The sequence below is a fragment of the Pelobates fuscus genome, chromosome 8 (assembly GCF_036172605.1).
Source record: "Pelobates fuscus isolate aPelFus1 chromosome 8, aPelFus1.pri, whole genome shotgun sequence".
Classification (NCBI taxonomy): Eukaryota; Metazoa; Chordata; class Amphibia; order Anura; family Pelobatidae; genus Pelobates; species Pelobates fuscus.
In genome coordinates this window covers 31549016-31567731 of record NC_086324.1, presented here as the reverse complement: position 1 = coordinate 31567731, position 18716 = coordinate 31549016, and the positions used below count along the sequence as shown (strand labels likewise).

General features: G+C 41.2%; 1 protein-coding gene across 5 annotated transcripts in view; it reads right to left on the bottom strand.

Annotated features, from left to right (window-relative positions):
* The window catches only part of PKP4 (plakophilin 4), a 203728-nt gene that overhangs the window by 32156 nt on the left and 152856 nt on the right, over nucleotides 1-18716 (bottom strand). For 4 of the 5 annotated variants that reach the window (XM_063429625.1, XM_063429627.1, XM_063429626.1 and 1 more), the window contains exons 10-11: nucleotides 12285-12505; nucleotides 2759-2887 (exon numbers count right to left, since the gene is read on the bottom strand). In XM_063429625.1, coding sequence (XP_063285695.1) covers nucleotides 2759-2887; nucleotides 12285-12505 — 350 coding nt within the window. The remainder of the gene's footprint in view (nucleotides 1-2758; nucleotides 2888-12284; nucleotides 12506-18716) is intronic. The other variant, XM_063429629.1, reaches the window with a different exon arrangement.

Below are 18716 nucleotides of genomic sequence, written 5' to 3'. Positions count from 1 at the left end.
CAATACCGAACACTTAACAGATTAATGATTCAAAGATTAGAGAAAAACTAACAAACAAAACATGGAACAAGAACATTACTAAAATTATCTTTAGATGTTGCGGCCCTATTAAGTCCACTGTTATACAAAAACACATACTCAACACGGTCAAATAAATAAAGAGCCATGTACAGACTGAAAGGCATCATGCTTAGTCTCAATTTCATGAACTTGTCAGACAAATGTATTGTTCTATCCACCTTGTATCTGTAAGTGTATATGTATACTGTAGTGAGAACAAGTGATTTGAATTCATGAAGAAAATGGTTACTAAGGGACTAGGCAAATATAGATGCAAATCACTTAATGTACAAAACAACCATTAAATCCCACACCCCTACATTCTCCTATTTCAAATAGCTAGAAGAGAGAGTGGGATTAAAGTGGAGCTGTCACTTTTAAAGGGGAACCGTCACTTCTCTGGAATGTATACACATCTATTCATAGTGGTTGAAAGCAAGAAGAGAAGAAACTGCCTATAATATATACTATAAAATATCACTTTAATAGTGAACGAAATACTGATCACTCTCATTTCACACATTTACTCTTAATACGTCTAGACATATGCAAAGAAAGACAAAGAGATAATATGCAGAAATGTAAGATTTAAAACAGACAAACAGCATCTAAAAAAAACGGAGATGTTGTTTAAAGTGTCTGCTGTTACAGTTTGTCCACTGTTACAGTGTATCAAGAGTACTCTGTTACATTTTTGTCAGGCTCTAAAATAGAGATTATCTGCGGCTGCAGTTTATAAAGAATACTCGGTTACAATTGATACTAAATGAAAGTTTGACATCGAAAGCGTGTAGCAAAAGATACGGTCTGATGTTGCTATTAAATACAAGCTGCAGTCTAGGTATTATTAGAAATTGTCAGGCTAGCAATGAGAGTTGTGCAGATTGCAAGGGGGACTACAGCCTGAGAAAGCACCTTCTTTTTGGGTAGTTAATTATATATAACTCCAGTATAGATATAGAAAGAGAAGAAATAAAGATATAGCTGTGCCTTCAAGGGCACCTACCAGGTGAAGGAGCTGACTACAAGTAGTAGAGAGAGGGAAAAGAGAAGGAATGTATCCTCCGAATACAACTGTGCCCTCAAGGGTACCTCTCTTATTCAAGCTAACTCGCTCGCATCTAGGTATCTGTAAGTGTGTTGTTTCGTACGAGTAAACTCGTGTCTGTGCGCTGAGAGCGCCTTGATTATCCTCAGAATACAACTGTGCCTTCAAGGGCACCTCTCTTATTCAAACTAACTCGCTAGCATCTAAGTATCTGTAATGTGTTGTCTCGTACGAGTAAAACTCGTGTCTGTGCGCTGAGAGTGCTAAGAGTGTTATAGCCTCAAAATTTTTTTTAAAAAATGTATGCGGCTAAATCCTTAATTCCCCTCCCGGCATACCCAAGTTCTATATAACCGTTAGTCAAAATAGAGAAGTCCAGAGGAAATCAATGCAAGTGCAGAGGGTATAGTGCTAGGAGGGATCGGAAAAACCCCGACGTGCGTTTCGCCGGTAAGGCAGCTTATTCAAATATCCATAGTAAAACATAGAAAACCTTTATTGGGTTAACTTTTTTAGTTTTTTTTAAAGAGAAGCAGTTCTTTTTAAATTTATATTAAAGATTTAGCAAACCCAGTTCAAGGAAGGCAAAGTCAGGATAAGATTTGCAAACAAAGAATTCATAGAAATATGGTTATCTGTATGCTTTCTCTATACCCACCACCAGGTGCAAAGGACAAAGTTTGTTAAATATAGGGATACGTAAACATGATTTTATAAAACGTGACCGTTTATTAAGACGACGTTCTTATGGACACAACTGCTATTCTGGTAAAAGTGGCAAAGGGCATAGGAAAAGCTACATTACATCTTTATTTGCAATTACAGTGCTTTATTTAATGTTTTTCCGAAAACAGGAAAAAAAAAAACACAAGAGCAGATGGATTTTGGGAGACCTCTTACAAACCGACATTTAAATGGTTAACCTTTAACACTACCTTGCAGCAATTCTATATACAAATCGTGTAAGTGAACATTAAAAGCAGATCTCCCCAAAAGGTCAAAACAACACCTGCTACACAGGTAAACAAAGAAAAATACCCACAGATGGGTTTCATGTGGGAGGCAGGCCGCCTAGATGAGGGATAAGAATTAAGTAATTGTTTTACTTTTAAAAAATGCATTCAAGCATATATATGCCTTTTAATGCGTCAGACTGTCAAACAACCTTTGAGGAGCATTTAGGTAATAAATAAAGCTGGTTATTTACTCGGGTGAGCTTTTTGTGAACAGTTATTTTAATAACCAGGAGTGGTAAGAATAATAAAAAAATACGGCAGCACTTTTCATGCAAAAGATGCACACGGACAATTAGAGTAACAAAGAGATTGTGATGAAAAAAAATAAAAGTAAATGGATAAAAAACTGACTCAATAGGGCAAAAGTTTATTGAGCCAGTTATTTTCAACAGCTACATGTTTTATTTATTTTTTTCCTTACTCACAATCGGTTGCTATTGCATGATGGCTGATACACCGATATAAAAGTTTGTTCATTGGCTTATGACTTTACATATTTCTCTGGTACAAAAAGTATTTGACCTCGACTGTAACAACTGAAAGCAGTAACAAGTAATGTTGGATGGAATTAAAATGTTTGAAAAATAAATAAAATATCTCAATGAAATATACATTGCAACGAACACATTCATACCTCAATTTTGATTTTATTATCTCCGAAGCAGAGGTGCTGTAGGTAAGCTGCCGCGTTTGCCTGTACGGAGGGAAAGTGATGTTGTAGCATATGAATGACTTCAGGTAGTTCAGGGTCACGCCAAGCAAACTCTCTGTAAAAGGACAAGAATGAAAGAAGAGACTCTTTTAGTGCTATGTCACAGGCACTAATGAAAGAAATACGGATTAACTTGGCATCAGAGGCTGGCTATTTTTCAGCTGAAGGATAAACAGATCTTACTGTCACAGACAGAGCTCAGTAAGGTGCGTACATACCCCTATTGTATATGGTTGGTGTACCACAAAATACAAAAATCACTATGACGTCTATGAATGCCTACAGTCTTTACATATTTAGATTGTGTGTTCGTATATCAAAGACTAATGGAATGGACTGCAGTGCATTTCCCAGCTGGTAATAAATGAAAAAGTAGCAATTGAGGCTAGTTAAATCAGAAGGCAATATTAACCTGGGAAAACAAATTAGCTTCTTACAGAATAATGTACATCTTCACCACGCACCTCTGCATACAGCAATTAGTTTCTCGCACAGCATTTAAAAACTCAACCGTGTTAATCATAGTATAGCCCAGGTTAAACATCAAAAAACAGACACAAAATCAGGCTGCTGGCTCTAGATTTTCTGGTTCACTTGAAGAATACAAGATGCATATTAAAGGAAGGTCAATAAACTGGTAAACCAACTGAAATGAGATTAGGGCAGGAGTCAAGGGAGTCACTGCAAACATTACACAAATTGGGATGTAGGTTTGCTCTGTGCTTCCGTTAGGGGACAGATTTATGAAAATGCTTGACAACAGGTGTACACTAAGATGGGTGAAATGCATTTTTTAAATATAGTCCTTGAGACGTGATAAGAAAAATGTGACAGAGCAGAAATAAAGGGGGCCGAACACAAAAAAATAAATCATGTTTCACATGTTGTGATATATATATATATATATATATATTTACTCTGTAAAGTTGTTTGGCCCATAGCCAATTAATTCTAAAGATATCTGAGTTTATGCCATATTTACTTTTTGTGATGTTTCCTGACATTTTTCTTATTCCTTCATTTACTCATTTACTGTGGCCCAGATGATTTGGAATGGGGCCACCAGCTTTGAACAGAGGGGCCAGACTGTGGGTACCCGGGGGGACCCACGGTTAATATGAAACCATTCAAAAGCGGTTTAACACACTGTCGTATGGCACCAGGGTACTTCTGAGACCATACCCCTTACAGTGAGCTATAGTGCATATGGCGTTTTATCGAAATCCATGCATAAAAGTAAAGACATCTTTTTCAGTGCATCTCATGACTTACCCACCATATTTGGGGGCAGCCATCTTTAAATCCTCACTGGTTAGAATCCCGTAGTACATGTATGCCATGTCTGGGAACCATTTAATGCAGAATAAATAACAGTTCAGGCTCTCCAGGGTAACAATAATAGTGGTTTTATTGGGGCAAAAGCAGCAATGTTTCGACCCTACCGGGTCTTTAACGGTAGGGTCCAAATGTTGCTGATTTTGCCCCAATACATTTTTGCAATCCCAAAGTGCCTGAACCGTTATTTATTCTGCATATAGCCAACCCTGGCTTCCGAGCACCTGGGATAATTTGGTGAGTGCAGTATCCAGTATGTCTCTACTATGTGAGCCATGTAATGGCTGAAACCTGTTCACAACACGTATTTTAAAGAGGTTCTTCAAACTAATGAGCATTTATAGAGGCCCAAAAAGAGCACAGCTGAGCCAGAAGATACTCTGAAAAATGGTTATTACGGATATGCAATCAATAAAAAGTAATACTCACAACGGACTACAATATATTACATTTGATTTTAAAGAGGCGCTATAATCTTACAGAATTAAAACTTCCACGTAATCAGTGTTAACGTCACCCAACATGAATGACATTGATTGGTTGAGTGCTTGAAGTCCTGGTTTAAGGTTAGACTAGCCCTCTCAGCCAATCAGTTTTATCTCGGTTGAACAAAGTTAACACTGCTATCAAACGCAAAGTTTGCACATAAGCAATATTGTCAGCCAGGAAGAGAGTATTCCAACTGGCTGATTGACAGGCTAGGGAGGCGGCCCTAAAGAAAGAAATTAAAAGTTATTTAAATCTTGAGCAAAAGATTTAAAACTGAAAGTTTGCAGGGAGAGGATCTTTGCACCATAACTATTTCAGGATGATGACGTTGCTGTAACGCTTACAGTTACCCTTCATATAATAAAAAAAAAAAAAAAAAAAAAAAATCAACAGCTTTTCTTTCAGAAGCACCCACTAATTGCAGTTTAACATGTTTACTAGTTAGTTTCCTTCAAGACGATATCATGACTGCTTAATACAGCAAAATGTTCCTTTAATGTATAAAAGGCATGGGGATTTAGAAGGTTTTAGAAGCTAATTCAAAAAGGAACATTGTGAAATGTGTAAAGCTAAAATTGACAGATTACAGCAGGTTCTTTTGAATTTGTGTTTTGTAAGCAGTTCCAGCATGTGTAACCCTGGAGGCTAAACACAAAACATTCCTCAGGTCTTACAAATAAAGGTTTTACAGTGAGCGAGCTGTCAGGTAACAATTTATTAGCACTGAGAAACCGGATGAGATTTCCACACAATTAACCTGAATTCTATCTTGTCACTATCGTGGCCGCCAAACTTTAAAACAGCCACGTTATTTGATCTCGATTTTGGATCTTTATTGGACCTTTTTTGGTTGAGAATCAACCGCTTGTAGATTGTTAAACTGAAGCAAAATCATTTTCCAAATTAAGGCTCTGAAAACATATGTGATGAAGGAGAGTGGGACTCTGGAATAAAAGTGGCAGTTTCTACAAGCGTTTGAGAGCCGCAGGCTGGCTTTTTTGTGTGTCAGTATTGGTTTATTGAGTTGTATATGCATGTTGCTTTCATTATGCAAATTAACAACATTTTTAAATAATAAAGAAAATCGTAAGACGGACTTTAGCACGGAATCTATGACAAACCCAAAGACAAAAGAACAAAATTTAAATTGTAACATAAAGAACAGTATTGTGTGTACATGCAAAATATTATGGAAGTAAACTCAATCAGGGCAATATGAGGTGGTTGTTAGTTGGAGTTCGTGGCAATATTGAGTAGTAGAGTAGAGTAGTAGATTGCAACACCGCTCTATAACTCTTGGAGTATCCTTAATAATAGTGCTGCCTCTGAGGTGTACAATGGGATAACCCCCGCCAGTCCAAAGAGTTAGTGGGGGCTCATTCTATAAAGCAAATCTCAGTAAGCTAAATGACATGCAATCACTCTGCAGGCAGTAGAATTTCCAGATGGCATATAGGCAGGAGATGGACTGACAGTGGCCTTGGCCCCTGGACAAAATTTGGACCTGGGCCCCTGGACAAAATTTGGACCTGGACCCCCTGCAGACCAGTATTCATGCTGGTGTAGATATACCATGTATTTGAATGAATGTATGTTTGTTTGTGTGTATAATCACTGTGAGCACTAGTGTAAGTGAATATATGTACTTATTTGTGTGTAGTGTCTTGATATGTGGATTCAGAGTATATTTAAATGTGGTGTTTTTTTAATTTTTTGGATAGGGTAGTATTTTTATGTGTGTTTTGTGTAACAGGGCAGTATGTATAAGATGGTATTTGTGAATTGTGGCAGTGTGTTTGTATGAGGTATGCAGGCCTCTAAATTTTGTGTCTTGAATTACAAACAACATGTTAAACGTTAAAAGTTATTCTAAAGGAACATTATAGTGTCAGGAATACAAATGTGTATTCCTGACACTATTGGTTAACAATATGCCCCTCCCCCACCTTGTTACAAAGGTAATTTAATTTACTCACCTTTTTTCCAGCACCACCTGGGTATCCTTGTACCTGCTTGAAGAGATCAAATTAGATGATCTCAGCCAATCCAAAGCTTTTCCATAGGAAAGCATTGGAAGGCTATTGCACATGCACAGCAAAACGCCGTACTGCGCCAATCAGCATCTCGCAGAGATACACTGAATTAATGCATCTCTATGAGGATAGTTCAGTGTCTCCATGCAGAGTGTGGAGACGCTGAACGTTCGTGCTGGACCCGGGAAGCACCTCTAGTGGCTGTCTGAGTGACTGCCACTGGAGGTGTTCCTAGGCAGCAATGTAATTACTGCGCCATGTTTACATTAAAACGCCTGCATGGACAGGCAGTAGATACCAGAACACTTACATTAAGCTGTAGCTGTAGTTGTTTTGGTGAATATAGTGACCCTTTAAATGCTTGTGCGTGTTTTTTTTTTTTTTCATTCAAGTATGTCCATGACATCAGAGTGTGTATGCAGGGACACATTTGTAATGAAGGTCTGTATGTTTGGCCATATTTGCACGTAATTTGTGTGTGTGAGTACAGGTTTGCATGTGTGCAGGGTCAGAGTGCACGAACACCGGGCCCTAAGTGTCTGAATGCAGTGTGATGTGTGTGTGCAGTGTGTAAATGTAGGAGTGTATATGTACAGAGAGTGAATGTGCTTGAATGCAGGGGAGTAGGTGTGAATGAATGCACTATTACTACCACTAAATCACATTAGCAGTAATCGCAGGGGGGTAGCGTTGGAGAGGGTTAGGGTAGAGGGGGAAAGGGGATTATAGGGGCTGCAGTGGGGTAGGGTCTGTCGTTGGTACAGACTGTGATTGGGGCAGGGACTGCAGTGTGTGGAGGGGCTCTAGAGGGTGTCTGGGGGTAGGGGCATAGTTGGTGCAGGGGGTATAGGGGATCTAGAGGGTACCTGGGGGTAGGGGTTGTAATTGGTGCAGGGGGTATAGGGGCTGTAATGGGTGCATTAGGGTAGGGGCTGTAATGGGTGCAAGGGGTATAGGGGCTGTAATGGGTGCAAGGGGTATAGGGGCTGTAATGGGTGCATTAGGGTAGGGGCAGGGACTGTAGTGTGTGCAGATGCTCTACTGGGTGCATGGGGGTAGTAGGTGCAGGGGGTAGGGGCTGTAGTGGGTGCAGGGGGATAGGGGCTGCATGGAGGTAGTGGGTGCCTGGGGGTAAAATGAGTTGTAGTAAGAGATATAGGGGGTGTAATGAGGTACAGGGGTTTTAGTTGGTAAGGGCGATGGAGGGATAGGAGCTATGAAAGGGCAGTACTGTAGTGGGGGAGATTAGATACTTAAAATGTATTACCCCCTCCCTGAGGTCTTACCCTTGGCCAGGGAGGGGGCATCCTTATCCTTGGAGGGGAGATGCTTGACATGCTGGATTCATCCTGTAACACAGATCAGGGCAGCTCTGCATGGCCTAATGTCACTTCCTGCAGAACCGGAGATGCCCATATCTGTTACAGGCAGCATACTTAGTGTGGTTGTGTGTCTCCTCTGGCAGAGACACTGCTCCTGGAGCCTCTGCCGATCTCCTTCAGCCACACTGAGACAGGCACACTGAGGGGCAGCCTAGTGGGGTCTTTAGAAAGGCCCCTTCGCTATCCCTCAGTGTCGTCTGTGGAATGCTGTGTGGGCCTCTTACTGAGTGCAGCCTGGCTGGGAAGCTTGCTGAACTCCCCAGCTCAGCAATTACTGCACTGCAACAGGGGCGGGCCCCCCAGAGCCTCGGGCCCTCGGTCCATGACCGATATTCCCGAGTGCTCAGTCCGCCCCTGCATATAGGGTTCACTTCTGAATTAAGATAACCTTTGCAGAACATATTATGATTATTGCCATTTATACGGCGCCAACAGATTCCGTAGTGCGTTACAATATTATGAGAGGGGGGAATTTAACTATAAATAGGACAATTACACGAAAACGTACAGGAATGATAGGTTCAATGCTCATGTTATTGGCATACAGATGCATTGTATAAATGTAATGCTAGCTTATATGGTTATACCAAATGGAAATGTCATTCTTGATATGTACGGTCAAAAAAAAGATGCATTGATCCATAGTACTGCACGGGATGTGCCTTTATAACATACCCACAATCCCCAGCATGTGTTCACACAGTACCAATTATGTGGCTCCAATGAAAACATATGAAAGTGTAACAAGCCAAACACAACCTTTAACAACAAAACACCACAACGTAAGGTTTTACAATTCAACCAGAAGAAAATAAGAAGAAAATGCCACTCGTTGATTTAAAGGAACACTATAGTCACCTAAATTACTTTAGCTAAATAAAGCAGTTTTAGTGTATAGATCATTCCCCTGCAATTTCTCTGCTCAATTCACTGTCATTTAGGAGTTAAATAACTTTGTTTCGGTTTATGCAGCCCTAGCCACACCTCCCCTGGCTATGATTGACAGAGCCTGCATGAAAAAAAAAAACTGGTTTCACTTTCAAACAGATGTAATTTACCTTAAATAATTGTATCTCAATCTCTAAATTTAACTTTAATCACATACAGGAGGCTCTTGCAGGGTCTAGCAAGCTATTAACATAGCAGGGGATAAGAAAATCTTAATTAAACAGAACTTGCAATAAAGGAAGCCTAAATAGGGCTCTCTTTACAGGAAGTGTTTATGGAAGGCTGTGCAAGTCACATGCAGGGAGGTGTGACTAGGGTTCATAAACAAAGGGATTTAACTCCTAAATGGCAAAGGATTGAGCAGTGAGGCTGCAGGGGCATGTTCTATACACCAAAACTGCTTCATTAAACTAAAGTTGTTCAGGTGACTATAGTGTCCCTTTAAGGCAATTAACCCTGTAAGTAGACCTGTTCCTCATTCTTTCCTGGGAATGGTAAAACCGACTGTTTTCTGAGCTGTGTGTCCTATATGCAAGCGACAAATTTAGAGATATTAACGGTCTATTGTGGTGGTTTATTATGGTCTTGATAAATTAGCCAACTTTTATTCATGTTTTATTCGCTCTGGTACATGATCCTCAGAAAAAAAAATAGATTATTATTTACCTCTCATTTCAAATAAATATAATAGAACATGTTTTGGGGGTAATGGTGATGACGGCTGTATCACATTACTATAATCCACAGCCATAAATGGGAAAAAGAAATCCTAGAAAGAACACTCTGCATCCAAACAGATAATATTTTTCTCTTCATAAAACAGGTGTACTGTACCAGTCTTGAAACCCTGCCAGCAGCACTAACTTACACATAATATACCAATCACAGTGAGAGCAGCCAGCTACTACAAAGCCCGAAACGGAGATGTCGTAGAAGCATGTTCTAGAAATGTGAAGAAATAGATCAGAGCAGGCGTAGGCAACCTTTGGCACTCCAGATGTTTTGGACTATGCCTCCCATGATGCTTTGCCAGCATTATGGCAGTATGAGCATTCAGGGAGATGCAGTCCATCTGGAATGACGAAGGTTGCCTGCCTATGACTGTTTTCAAAGAAACAATCTCACACATACATTTTCAGACACATAGAACAAACATATTTTACACAAACTTCCCCAGCTAAGAGGCGTGCCCAACAATGCAAGCTGGCCAAGTTAATAGTAAGTTTATAAACACTTTTTAATTTTTTTTTTTAAATGTTTGCTTTATTTTGGTTTGTATTTTTGTTTTTAAAGTGTTTGCTGTTTAGAAAAAAAAAATAAAAAAAAAAATATAACAATAATAATACACAAAAACACTAAAAAGCCTGGAGCACAAACCAACCTGAAACCTTAAACATGATTTGTTTAACAAACTATACAATCTGAAAGGTTCTAAAGAATACAGAAGTCAACTTTTACATGGGTGCCGGAAAATAAGCACAGCTGCATTGTTCAATATAATGAAACTACTTGTTGAGGCTCATTATATAAAGATCTTATGCTAGCAAATCTGCATTAAAACCCACCTAACAGAGTCTCATATTATAAAACCACGGACATTTACAACACCTATTTTTAAAAAAAATATTATTTGTGTAAGCTTTATGTTTCTACAGGAAAAGTTTGTTTAAAACACAGCTTCATTTTTTAAAGCCCTTTCTTCCTTTTCACAAAAGAAAAAGAAATAAAAAGTATTTAACTTTTCTTATTACTAAAAATGTCAGCCGACGCAGAAATGTCCCCAGGCTTCAATGATTTGAAATGTTAATGTTACAGAACATTCTCTTCGTCAAACAGCTATTTCCTCACTAAACCGCCGGCAGATTTAAGCTTTAAGACAGGGTAACATTAACACTACAAACCTGATAAAAATATTTCCGATATCTAAGCAAACCACAAAATGTAGTGGTCAAGCAGAGTTTTGTCTTTTATTATATCAGTATCCAGAACCTCATCTCGGCACTGGTAGTGGGCTGTAGTGGGTTGATAGGGGCTGTAATAGGGAAACAGCGGCTGTAATTGAGGAGTTATGGGCTAGGAGCTCTATTGGGGGACAGGATCTGCAGTGGGGGCATAGCAGCTGTAGTGGGGGATAGGGGCTGTAGTAGGGGATAGGGGCTGTAGTGGGGGAAAAGGGGCTATAGTGGGATGAATGGATGCAATCGGAGATATGGGCTGTAGTGGGGGAATGAAACTGTAATGGGGGATAGTAGCTACATTTGGAGAGTAGGGACTGAAATGGAGGGTATGGGGTGGCCGTAGTAGGGATAGGGGCTGCTGTTTGGTTAAAAGGGCTGTAGGGCATAGGGACTTCAATTTGGAGGGAGCTTTAAGTTAGGGGCTGGAGTAAGTAGCTTTAGTAGGGTGTTAGGGACTGTAGTAAAGAGCAAGGGGCTTTAGTAGGGTTGTTAGGGGCTGTAGTAAGAAGGGGCTTTAGGTGGGGTCGAGGTTAGGGGCTGTAGTAAGGAGTAAGGGGCTTTAGTTGGGGTCGAGGTTAGGGGCTGTAGTAAGGAGTGAGGGGCTTTAGTAGAGGAGGTTGGGGGCTGTAGTAAGGATTAATGGGCTTTAGTAGGGGAGGTCAGGAGCTATAGTAAGGAGCTTTAGTAGGGGTGTTAGGGGCTGTAGAAAGAGGCTTTAGTAGGGGGTTAGGGGTAGTAATGGGGGTTTAGGTGTGTAGTAAGGGGCTTTAGTAAGGGAGGTTAGGGGTGTAGTAAGGGGCTTTAGTAGGGGAGGTTAGGGGCTGTAATAAAAGGGGCTTTAATAGGGAGTTAAGGGGAGGGTGGGGGCAATTGCCCCCTGCCAACACCTCCCACCACCCCACCCCCACCCGGATCCGCCACTGCGTATATACCACATGCACAAAACATGATTAAATGGATATTGTCTGTGCTGATTATTACTCAATATTGCACATTGATAATACTGATATTATACATGCACATTGATTAAATGGATATTGCACATGCACATTGATTAAATGGATATTGCACATGCACATTGATTAAATGGATATTGCAAGTGCACAATGATTTCACAGATATTGCACATGCACAAAGCATAATGACTACTGCACATGCGCAAAATGGCATCTATTCCAATCAGTTTGTAAAGCATATAAGATGAGAGCTGGAGCAGGACTCACTCACATGTATTATGGATTAATGTATGATATATAGGAAATGTACAAACATTGAAAGATATAAACAAACATGTGAATGGTACTTGCCTTGGGTCCTTCTGGATGCTGTCAATCGATGGCGACCTCGTTGTTCCGTCATCAGCTGGCGCTGCGTGGGCCATCCTGTTGTAGCCGGGCTCTGCTAGCCGATACTGCATTGATCTGTATGGTTCTGCATAGGTAGCTGCAGTGTTGAGAGCATAATTATTTCTTTGGTATGCAAGAGTGTTACGTTGACTCAATGTCCTGTGCAGTTTACCAGACCCTAGCAAAATAAAACAACAAGATCATGCAAAAGCTTAAATTCTGAACCAGGCACCTGTTGCAGATTTAAGGACGCTATTAAACCTTTCCTGTTAGCCGAACACAATCCTTAATCCTGGTCTATGTGAGCAGTTCATCTTAACCTTCTGCGGTGGTGGGACTTAGCCCAATGTTTCCAGTGTGGTTCAATTTCAAGCAGCAAGTTCTACTCAAGGGATAAAATGGCACATATGTACACAATCTCCCATACATTCCTGCTCAGTAGAGATTTACAAAAAAGCAGAGCGCTTTTTTGTTTTTTATAAGAAAGCTACAGAAAAACCACAGTGTGAACGTTGCAAACTGTATCAGACAGTGTCACAGTGAAGCACACAGGCTCAAAACAGAGATAGGTTTTTACGGGTGTTTAAATGTAATAAGTGCCCTTCATGAAAGCAGCTAAATTTAAAACACAAATTTAGTTTAAGAGATACTTTGCCAACCCCATGGTTATAATAATAGAAACGCACTTTTAGGGAGGTATGTGGATTGACTGACAAAGAACGGATATTGATGTGTGAAACTCGAGGATAATTTGATACAGAACGGACTACAATAGGCTGCATCCAGAAAGGAATATTACATTTGAAAGATACATTGACATTAACAAAGGGTATGCTCATTGTACCCTAATTAGTCCCCTTAAGCAGCACGCCATAATGGATGTGGCCAAGGCAATAAACCGTATCGAAAACTACGTATCTAAAAAATTCCTGTCATTCACAGGAATATAAAAGCATGCTAGGCTATAATCACGGCCAATGCTGTCAAACAGGCTACAGAATCACACCTAATGGATGTTTAATAGGGGAAGATATTTGCATGAGGTCAGATGGGTTAATGGCAAGGCTGTCTGTTACATGAAAGAAGACTGACGGAGATGCCAATAGGAGTCATTTAAACAGTGCAGGCAAAGGAACCGGTCAAGGTTCAGCGCACACAAGAGCAGATTAACCTTTTTTTAAAGGTTCTTGTCAAGTCCAAGTAGTTTTACTATAATTCCAAATATTATTTTGAAAATGAGCTTTATTCCAACAAGTTAAAAATGTGTAAAGGCTGTAAATGTTTAGAAGACCATTGGGGGGAAAAAAATATTACTACGATAAGATTCCAATTGTACATTTTATAGGAGATAAAGATTAGATATTTTGTGGATTTCCACCCATTTCTGATGCGCATCTTGGGTCATATGGAAATCATGTAAATGTAACATTTTACTTCGGATTTCCTGGCACAATGCACAAATTGTGTAACCTACCTGAAGAGGGCACTGTAATCCACCATGGTGGACTGTAACTCTCCCTGCAGAACATTATGGGTAGCATAGAGAGCTCTCATAGAAAACTACAGGGCAATTGAAACCAGAGACCAACTGGACGTACCAGTATGACTCGCAGTAAAGGATATATGTTCTCACCAGGTGGATAAGCATGTTCTTTTCTTACTTTCCAGTTTATAAAAATTCAGTGTTGAGTTTAGCTTCAAAAACACATTTTTATCGATGAACTTTGTTACACCGCCCTGACTGTCAGACAACCGGTCCTGTTACTTCCTGGTTTGGTTAGTTCAGTGGAGCTAAACTCGAGAAGTCAGGCAATTGCTCAAAGCACCAGCCTTGCAAAGACTTCTCATTGAGCTGCATTGCAAATCTTATTGGACAGCCACAGAAAGTCTATGCTGGGGAAAGAAGGAGAGGGTTTGCAAAGGCAGCCTACTAGATATCTGCAGCTTTTCCAAGCTGTTTTTAGATATAACCCATGAAAAATGCATAATTAAATCCATAGATATTTTCATTGGGAATATATCTACTAAACAGCAATTTTCAAATGTTTACTTTTAATTTTTATTTGGGCAGTGGAGTGTCTCTTTAATGGTAAATAGTACAGGATAATGATAACGCAAGACAAAGCAGAATTGAGATGTGAAGAACATGGTAAGCAGAAACGTATAAAAACGTCTCTGATGGTTTTTAATACTTTGATTAATATAACATTTGTTCTAAGTAATTGGTCAACTTTATGTTAATGGTAGCCATAAACCATGATGGCTGGGCTATTTTAGCAGGGAGGCGGCTGGTGACAGATTGCTATAGGCTTCAGGCAATATAATGGCGTTCTAACATAAATATGTTTTTTTGGCTAGATCTGATATAGTGACAGCCGACAGAAAAATAACACACCTTAAAAAGCTGCTCCGCGTTCTAACTAAGCTGTTTTTTATTTTTCATGACTGATGGTTGCAGAGATATAAATTTTACATGAAGGGCAGAGAAAAAAAGGATCATCACTGTATCGGGTACAAAATCTTAAATTCATTGCAATTATGCGATCTGTGCTATTATTCTCCAAAAGTGATATTTAAGTGAGAAATGATATCCAGCATCTGTCACAAATGAAGGAAGTATTTATTTTAGGAGCAAATACTGCAGTACTCCTGGTTTACCATCAATAAAACAAACAAGGAATACCCACTCTGAACCAAAGTATAACCAATCTATTTTATATCTAGAAAGGAATCAATATAATATATATATATATATATATATATATACACACACCGTATATACACACACACACACATATATATATATACAAAAAACTTTAAAATAAAACAAACTTAAATATACCTGTAACGCAGTGCTGAAACAGAATAATCAGTCAAAAGCATCTTATGCAGAACTAACGGGGACTTGCGGCACATGCAAGGCAATTGTTGCAACCCTCCAATCGAATGCTTCTCACCTAGAGTCCTGCATACTTTACAAGCAGATGCCGGACGTAAAATAAACTATTGAATCAATTACAGTCCCGGAGCCGCCTATGCAGTCTGTATGACAGCCACCAGTAGGCGTAGAAATGGCAGTCTCCAACTGCGAGGCTGCGGGGGCAGAATCACAGGGTTTTCCACAGACCGACTGTAGGTTTGCCAGGCTGGACGAGCATCATGGGAAAAGTAGTTCAGAAATAACTGCAACGCAAAGCTTCTTTGCCAAACAGAGTCTGCTGTTTGCTGACTGAAACAGAGGCTCAAGGACTTTGCGATCGTTTTATTTAATCTGAGGGAGGCTGACCTGTGCATGGGCACGCATCTTAGATGGAACACCATCATCTATACCTGTGCATGGCCCCGCCCCCTTCCACTAAACGGCAATCTGTGCATGGCCCCACCCACTTCCACTAAACGGCAATCTGTGCATGGCTCTGCCTCATTCCACTAAACATCAACCTGTGCATGGCCTGACCCCCTCAGACTGGGCATAGTGACCTGTGCGTGGCCCCGCCCCCTCAGACTGAACACAGTGATCTGTGCGTGGCCCCACCCCCTCAGACTGAACACAGTGATCTGTGCGTGGCCCCACCCCCTCAGACTACACAGTGATCTGTGCGTGTCCCCACCTCCTCAGACTACACAGTGATCTGTGCGTGGCCCCACCCCCTCAGACTACACAGTGATCTGTGCGTGGCCCCGCCCCCTCAGACTGAACACAGTGATCTCCTGGAGGGATAGGGGGAGAGGACTGGGGAAGGATGGCCAACTCAGAAATTACAGGCATATACACACACATCTACATACTGCTACCTACACTGTATATACACACACACACACACACACACACACACACACACACACACACACACACGCATACTCACCCTATATGTGTGTGTGTGTATATATACAACATTTTTATCACATTAAACCAAAAATATAAAATAAATTTTAAAAAAAAAGGATAAAATTGGGTGGCACTTGACAGCCTTTTTTGAAATGAGGGCAAATTTAGATGAGTTGGCAGAAATAATGCATTGGCTGATATATATATATATATATTAAAATAATATATTAACAATTTACGACCCCCCATACATAGTAATTGTTATAATGAAGCCTTGCCTCCTACTAAGCTGCAATACAAAAAATAGAGACGTGTTCAAATCTTTAGCTGCAAGATCCTTACAGAATTCTAGCTATAGTGGCATCCCTTGTCAGCACTGCATTGTTTTCACGTCCATCAAGACACTGCTTTAAATCATTTACCATGAGGCGCTCATTTAATCAGTGCTGCTTGATTTACTGATCCTGTGGTAATTGTTTGATACAAAAGGAGCATTCTAGCATCTTCACATCTCATGTATATTGCACATTCATCATTTTAAAGCTGGCTACCGCAGCCTGGATCCATGTCTAACAATGCACACATAGGGCTTTACGGTACGCAAACAGTGTATTGATTAATTCATTTGTCCCCACATCAATTCACATTTAATCTATGCCCTTGGGACAAACTATAAAAAGTCACTATTTTCTTGTTTCAAACATTTTCAATTTACAAATCAATTGACACCGTTAATGCCTCAAATTAGGAGCATTTGTTTAATGCATTTTATTTAAATAAACTCAATGCTTGCTTACATTACAGTCTGTTCACTTTTACCGCTAACCATTTGTTTATGTTAGAAAAGGCAACATCTACAGACGTAGGGATAGAGGGGGCCTGGGCCTACCAAACGTCTACTTCTACTACCTGGCAGCCCAGTTGACTCAGGTTGCGATGTGGCACTCGCCGACAGGGGAGAGGAGATGGGTGGAGATGGAGTCCAGGATGATGGGGAGCGACGTCCCCCACTTTACTATGTGGGTCCCGAAGGAATACAGGCCTCTGACACGGGCATTCTGCCCGTCCATCCAGAACTCGCTCCGCATTTGGGACGAGACTAATTGCAAATACGGTCTGTCCTCTTCCCCCTCCCCCTTGACCCCGATCCTCCGTAACAGGGAATTTCCACCGGGAATGGCTCCTGGAGATTTTAGGAATCTGGAGGGACTAGGGTTAAGGCGGATTCACCAACTTTACCGCCACGGACAGATAATCCTGTTTGACGACCTTAGACGGGACTCCCACTTAACACCATCAGACTTCTTTCGCTACCTTCAGATTCGAGACTTCGCCAAAAAACCCCATATAAAGGGAGCTGCGCAAACAGGGATGACATTCTATGAAAAGCTGTGCCGAGAAGGATCCGTCCCTAAGGGTATGATCACACTCTTGTACGCCCACCTTAGCTCGGAGAACAAAGAATGGGGACGTCTGACCTACGCCGACCAGTGGGAGGCAGATCTGGGAGAGGTTCTGGAGGGGGTGGAATGGCAGGACATATGGGAGGCTAATAAGAACTCCTCCGTCTGCGTCACTCTCCAAGAACAATCATGGAAGACTATGTTCCGTTGGTATACCACCCCTGTCAAACTATATAAGATGCACAAACTGGATACCGATGATTGCTGGAGGGGATGTGGTAACCAAGGTACATACCTCCACATGTGGTGGGATTGTCCAAAACTACATAGCTTCTGGAAGGCAGTAGAGGACTTACTGACTCAGACCTTCCACAAACCCCTACTACTGGATCCATGGGTGTACTTACTGAATAGACCCATTGACGGGTGGACCAAACGGGAGCAGACATTGGTACATAAACTAACCCTCGGGGCTAGACGTACTATCGCGACAGCATGGCTCTCCCCGGAAGGCCCAGAGATCTCAGGCGTGATCTCACGGATCCGAGACTGCCGACTGATGGACGACCTGACGGCACGGGTGAAGGGTACGACAGAGAAGTTCATAAAACTCTGGGAGCCCTGGGATAATAGCGTAGCAGGATCTGCGTAAACGGATTATGATCACCAGGAGGATGGGGCATGGGGGCTCTCGGGCTCTCCCACTGCCGGTCGCGTGGCGCCCCTGGTTGGTTGCCCCGCACTCGCTGCGTCCCGGTTCCAGCACCTCACCTCTTTTTCTCTTCTCTTCTTCTGATCTTTTACTTCTCTCTCTCCTATAACCACCCCGGATTTCTCATCATCGGGTTTCGGGGGTAGGCTTTCTCTTTTTATTGAAGGTCTCATCCTTCTTGGTTCCTCACTTTGCCTGTATACCCAACATCTCCTCAGATACGATCGGTGCGATAGGGGAATGCGGAGATACCATATTCTCTGGATGCCTTTTTCCTGCCAGACACCTTGTGGGATAATGGGTAATTCCCCGAGTCATATACACTTCCTCCAACTAGAGGCAGCTGACTGTGACGACCTGTACGGGGAAGCTCGGGATGGTTTGGCTATGGCTATTAGGTGACCTCTTGTATCACTAATGTGGTTTCACGCTAACCGGACACGTT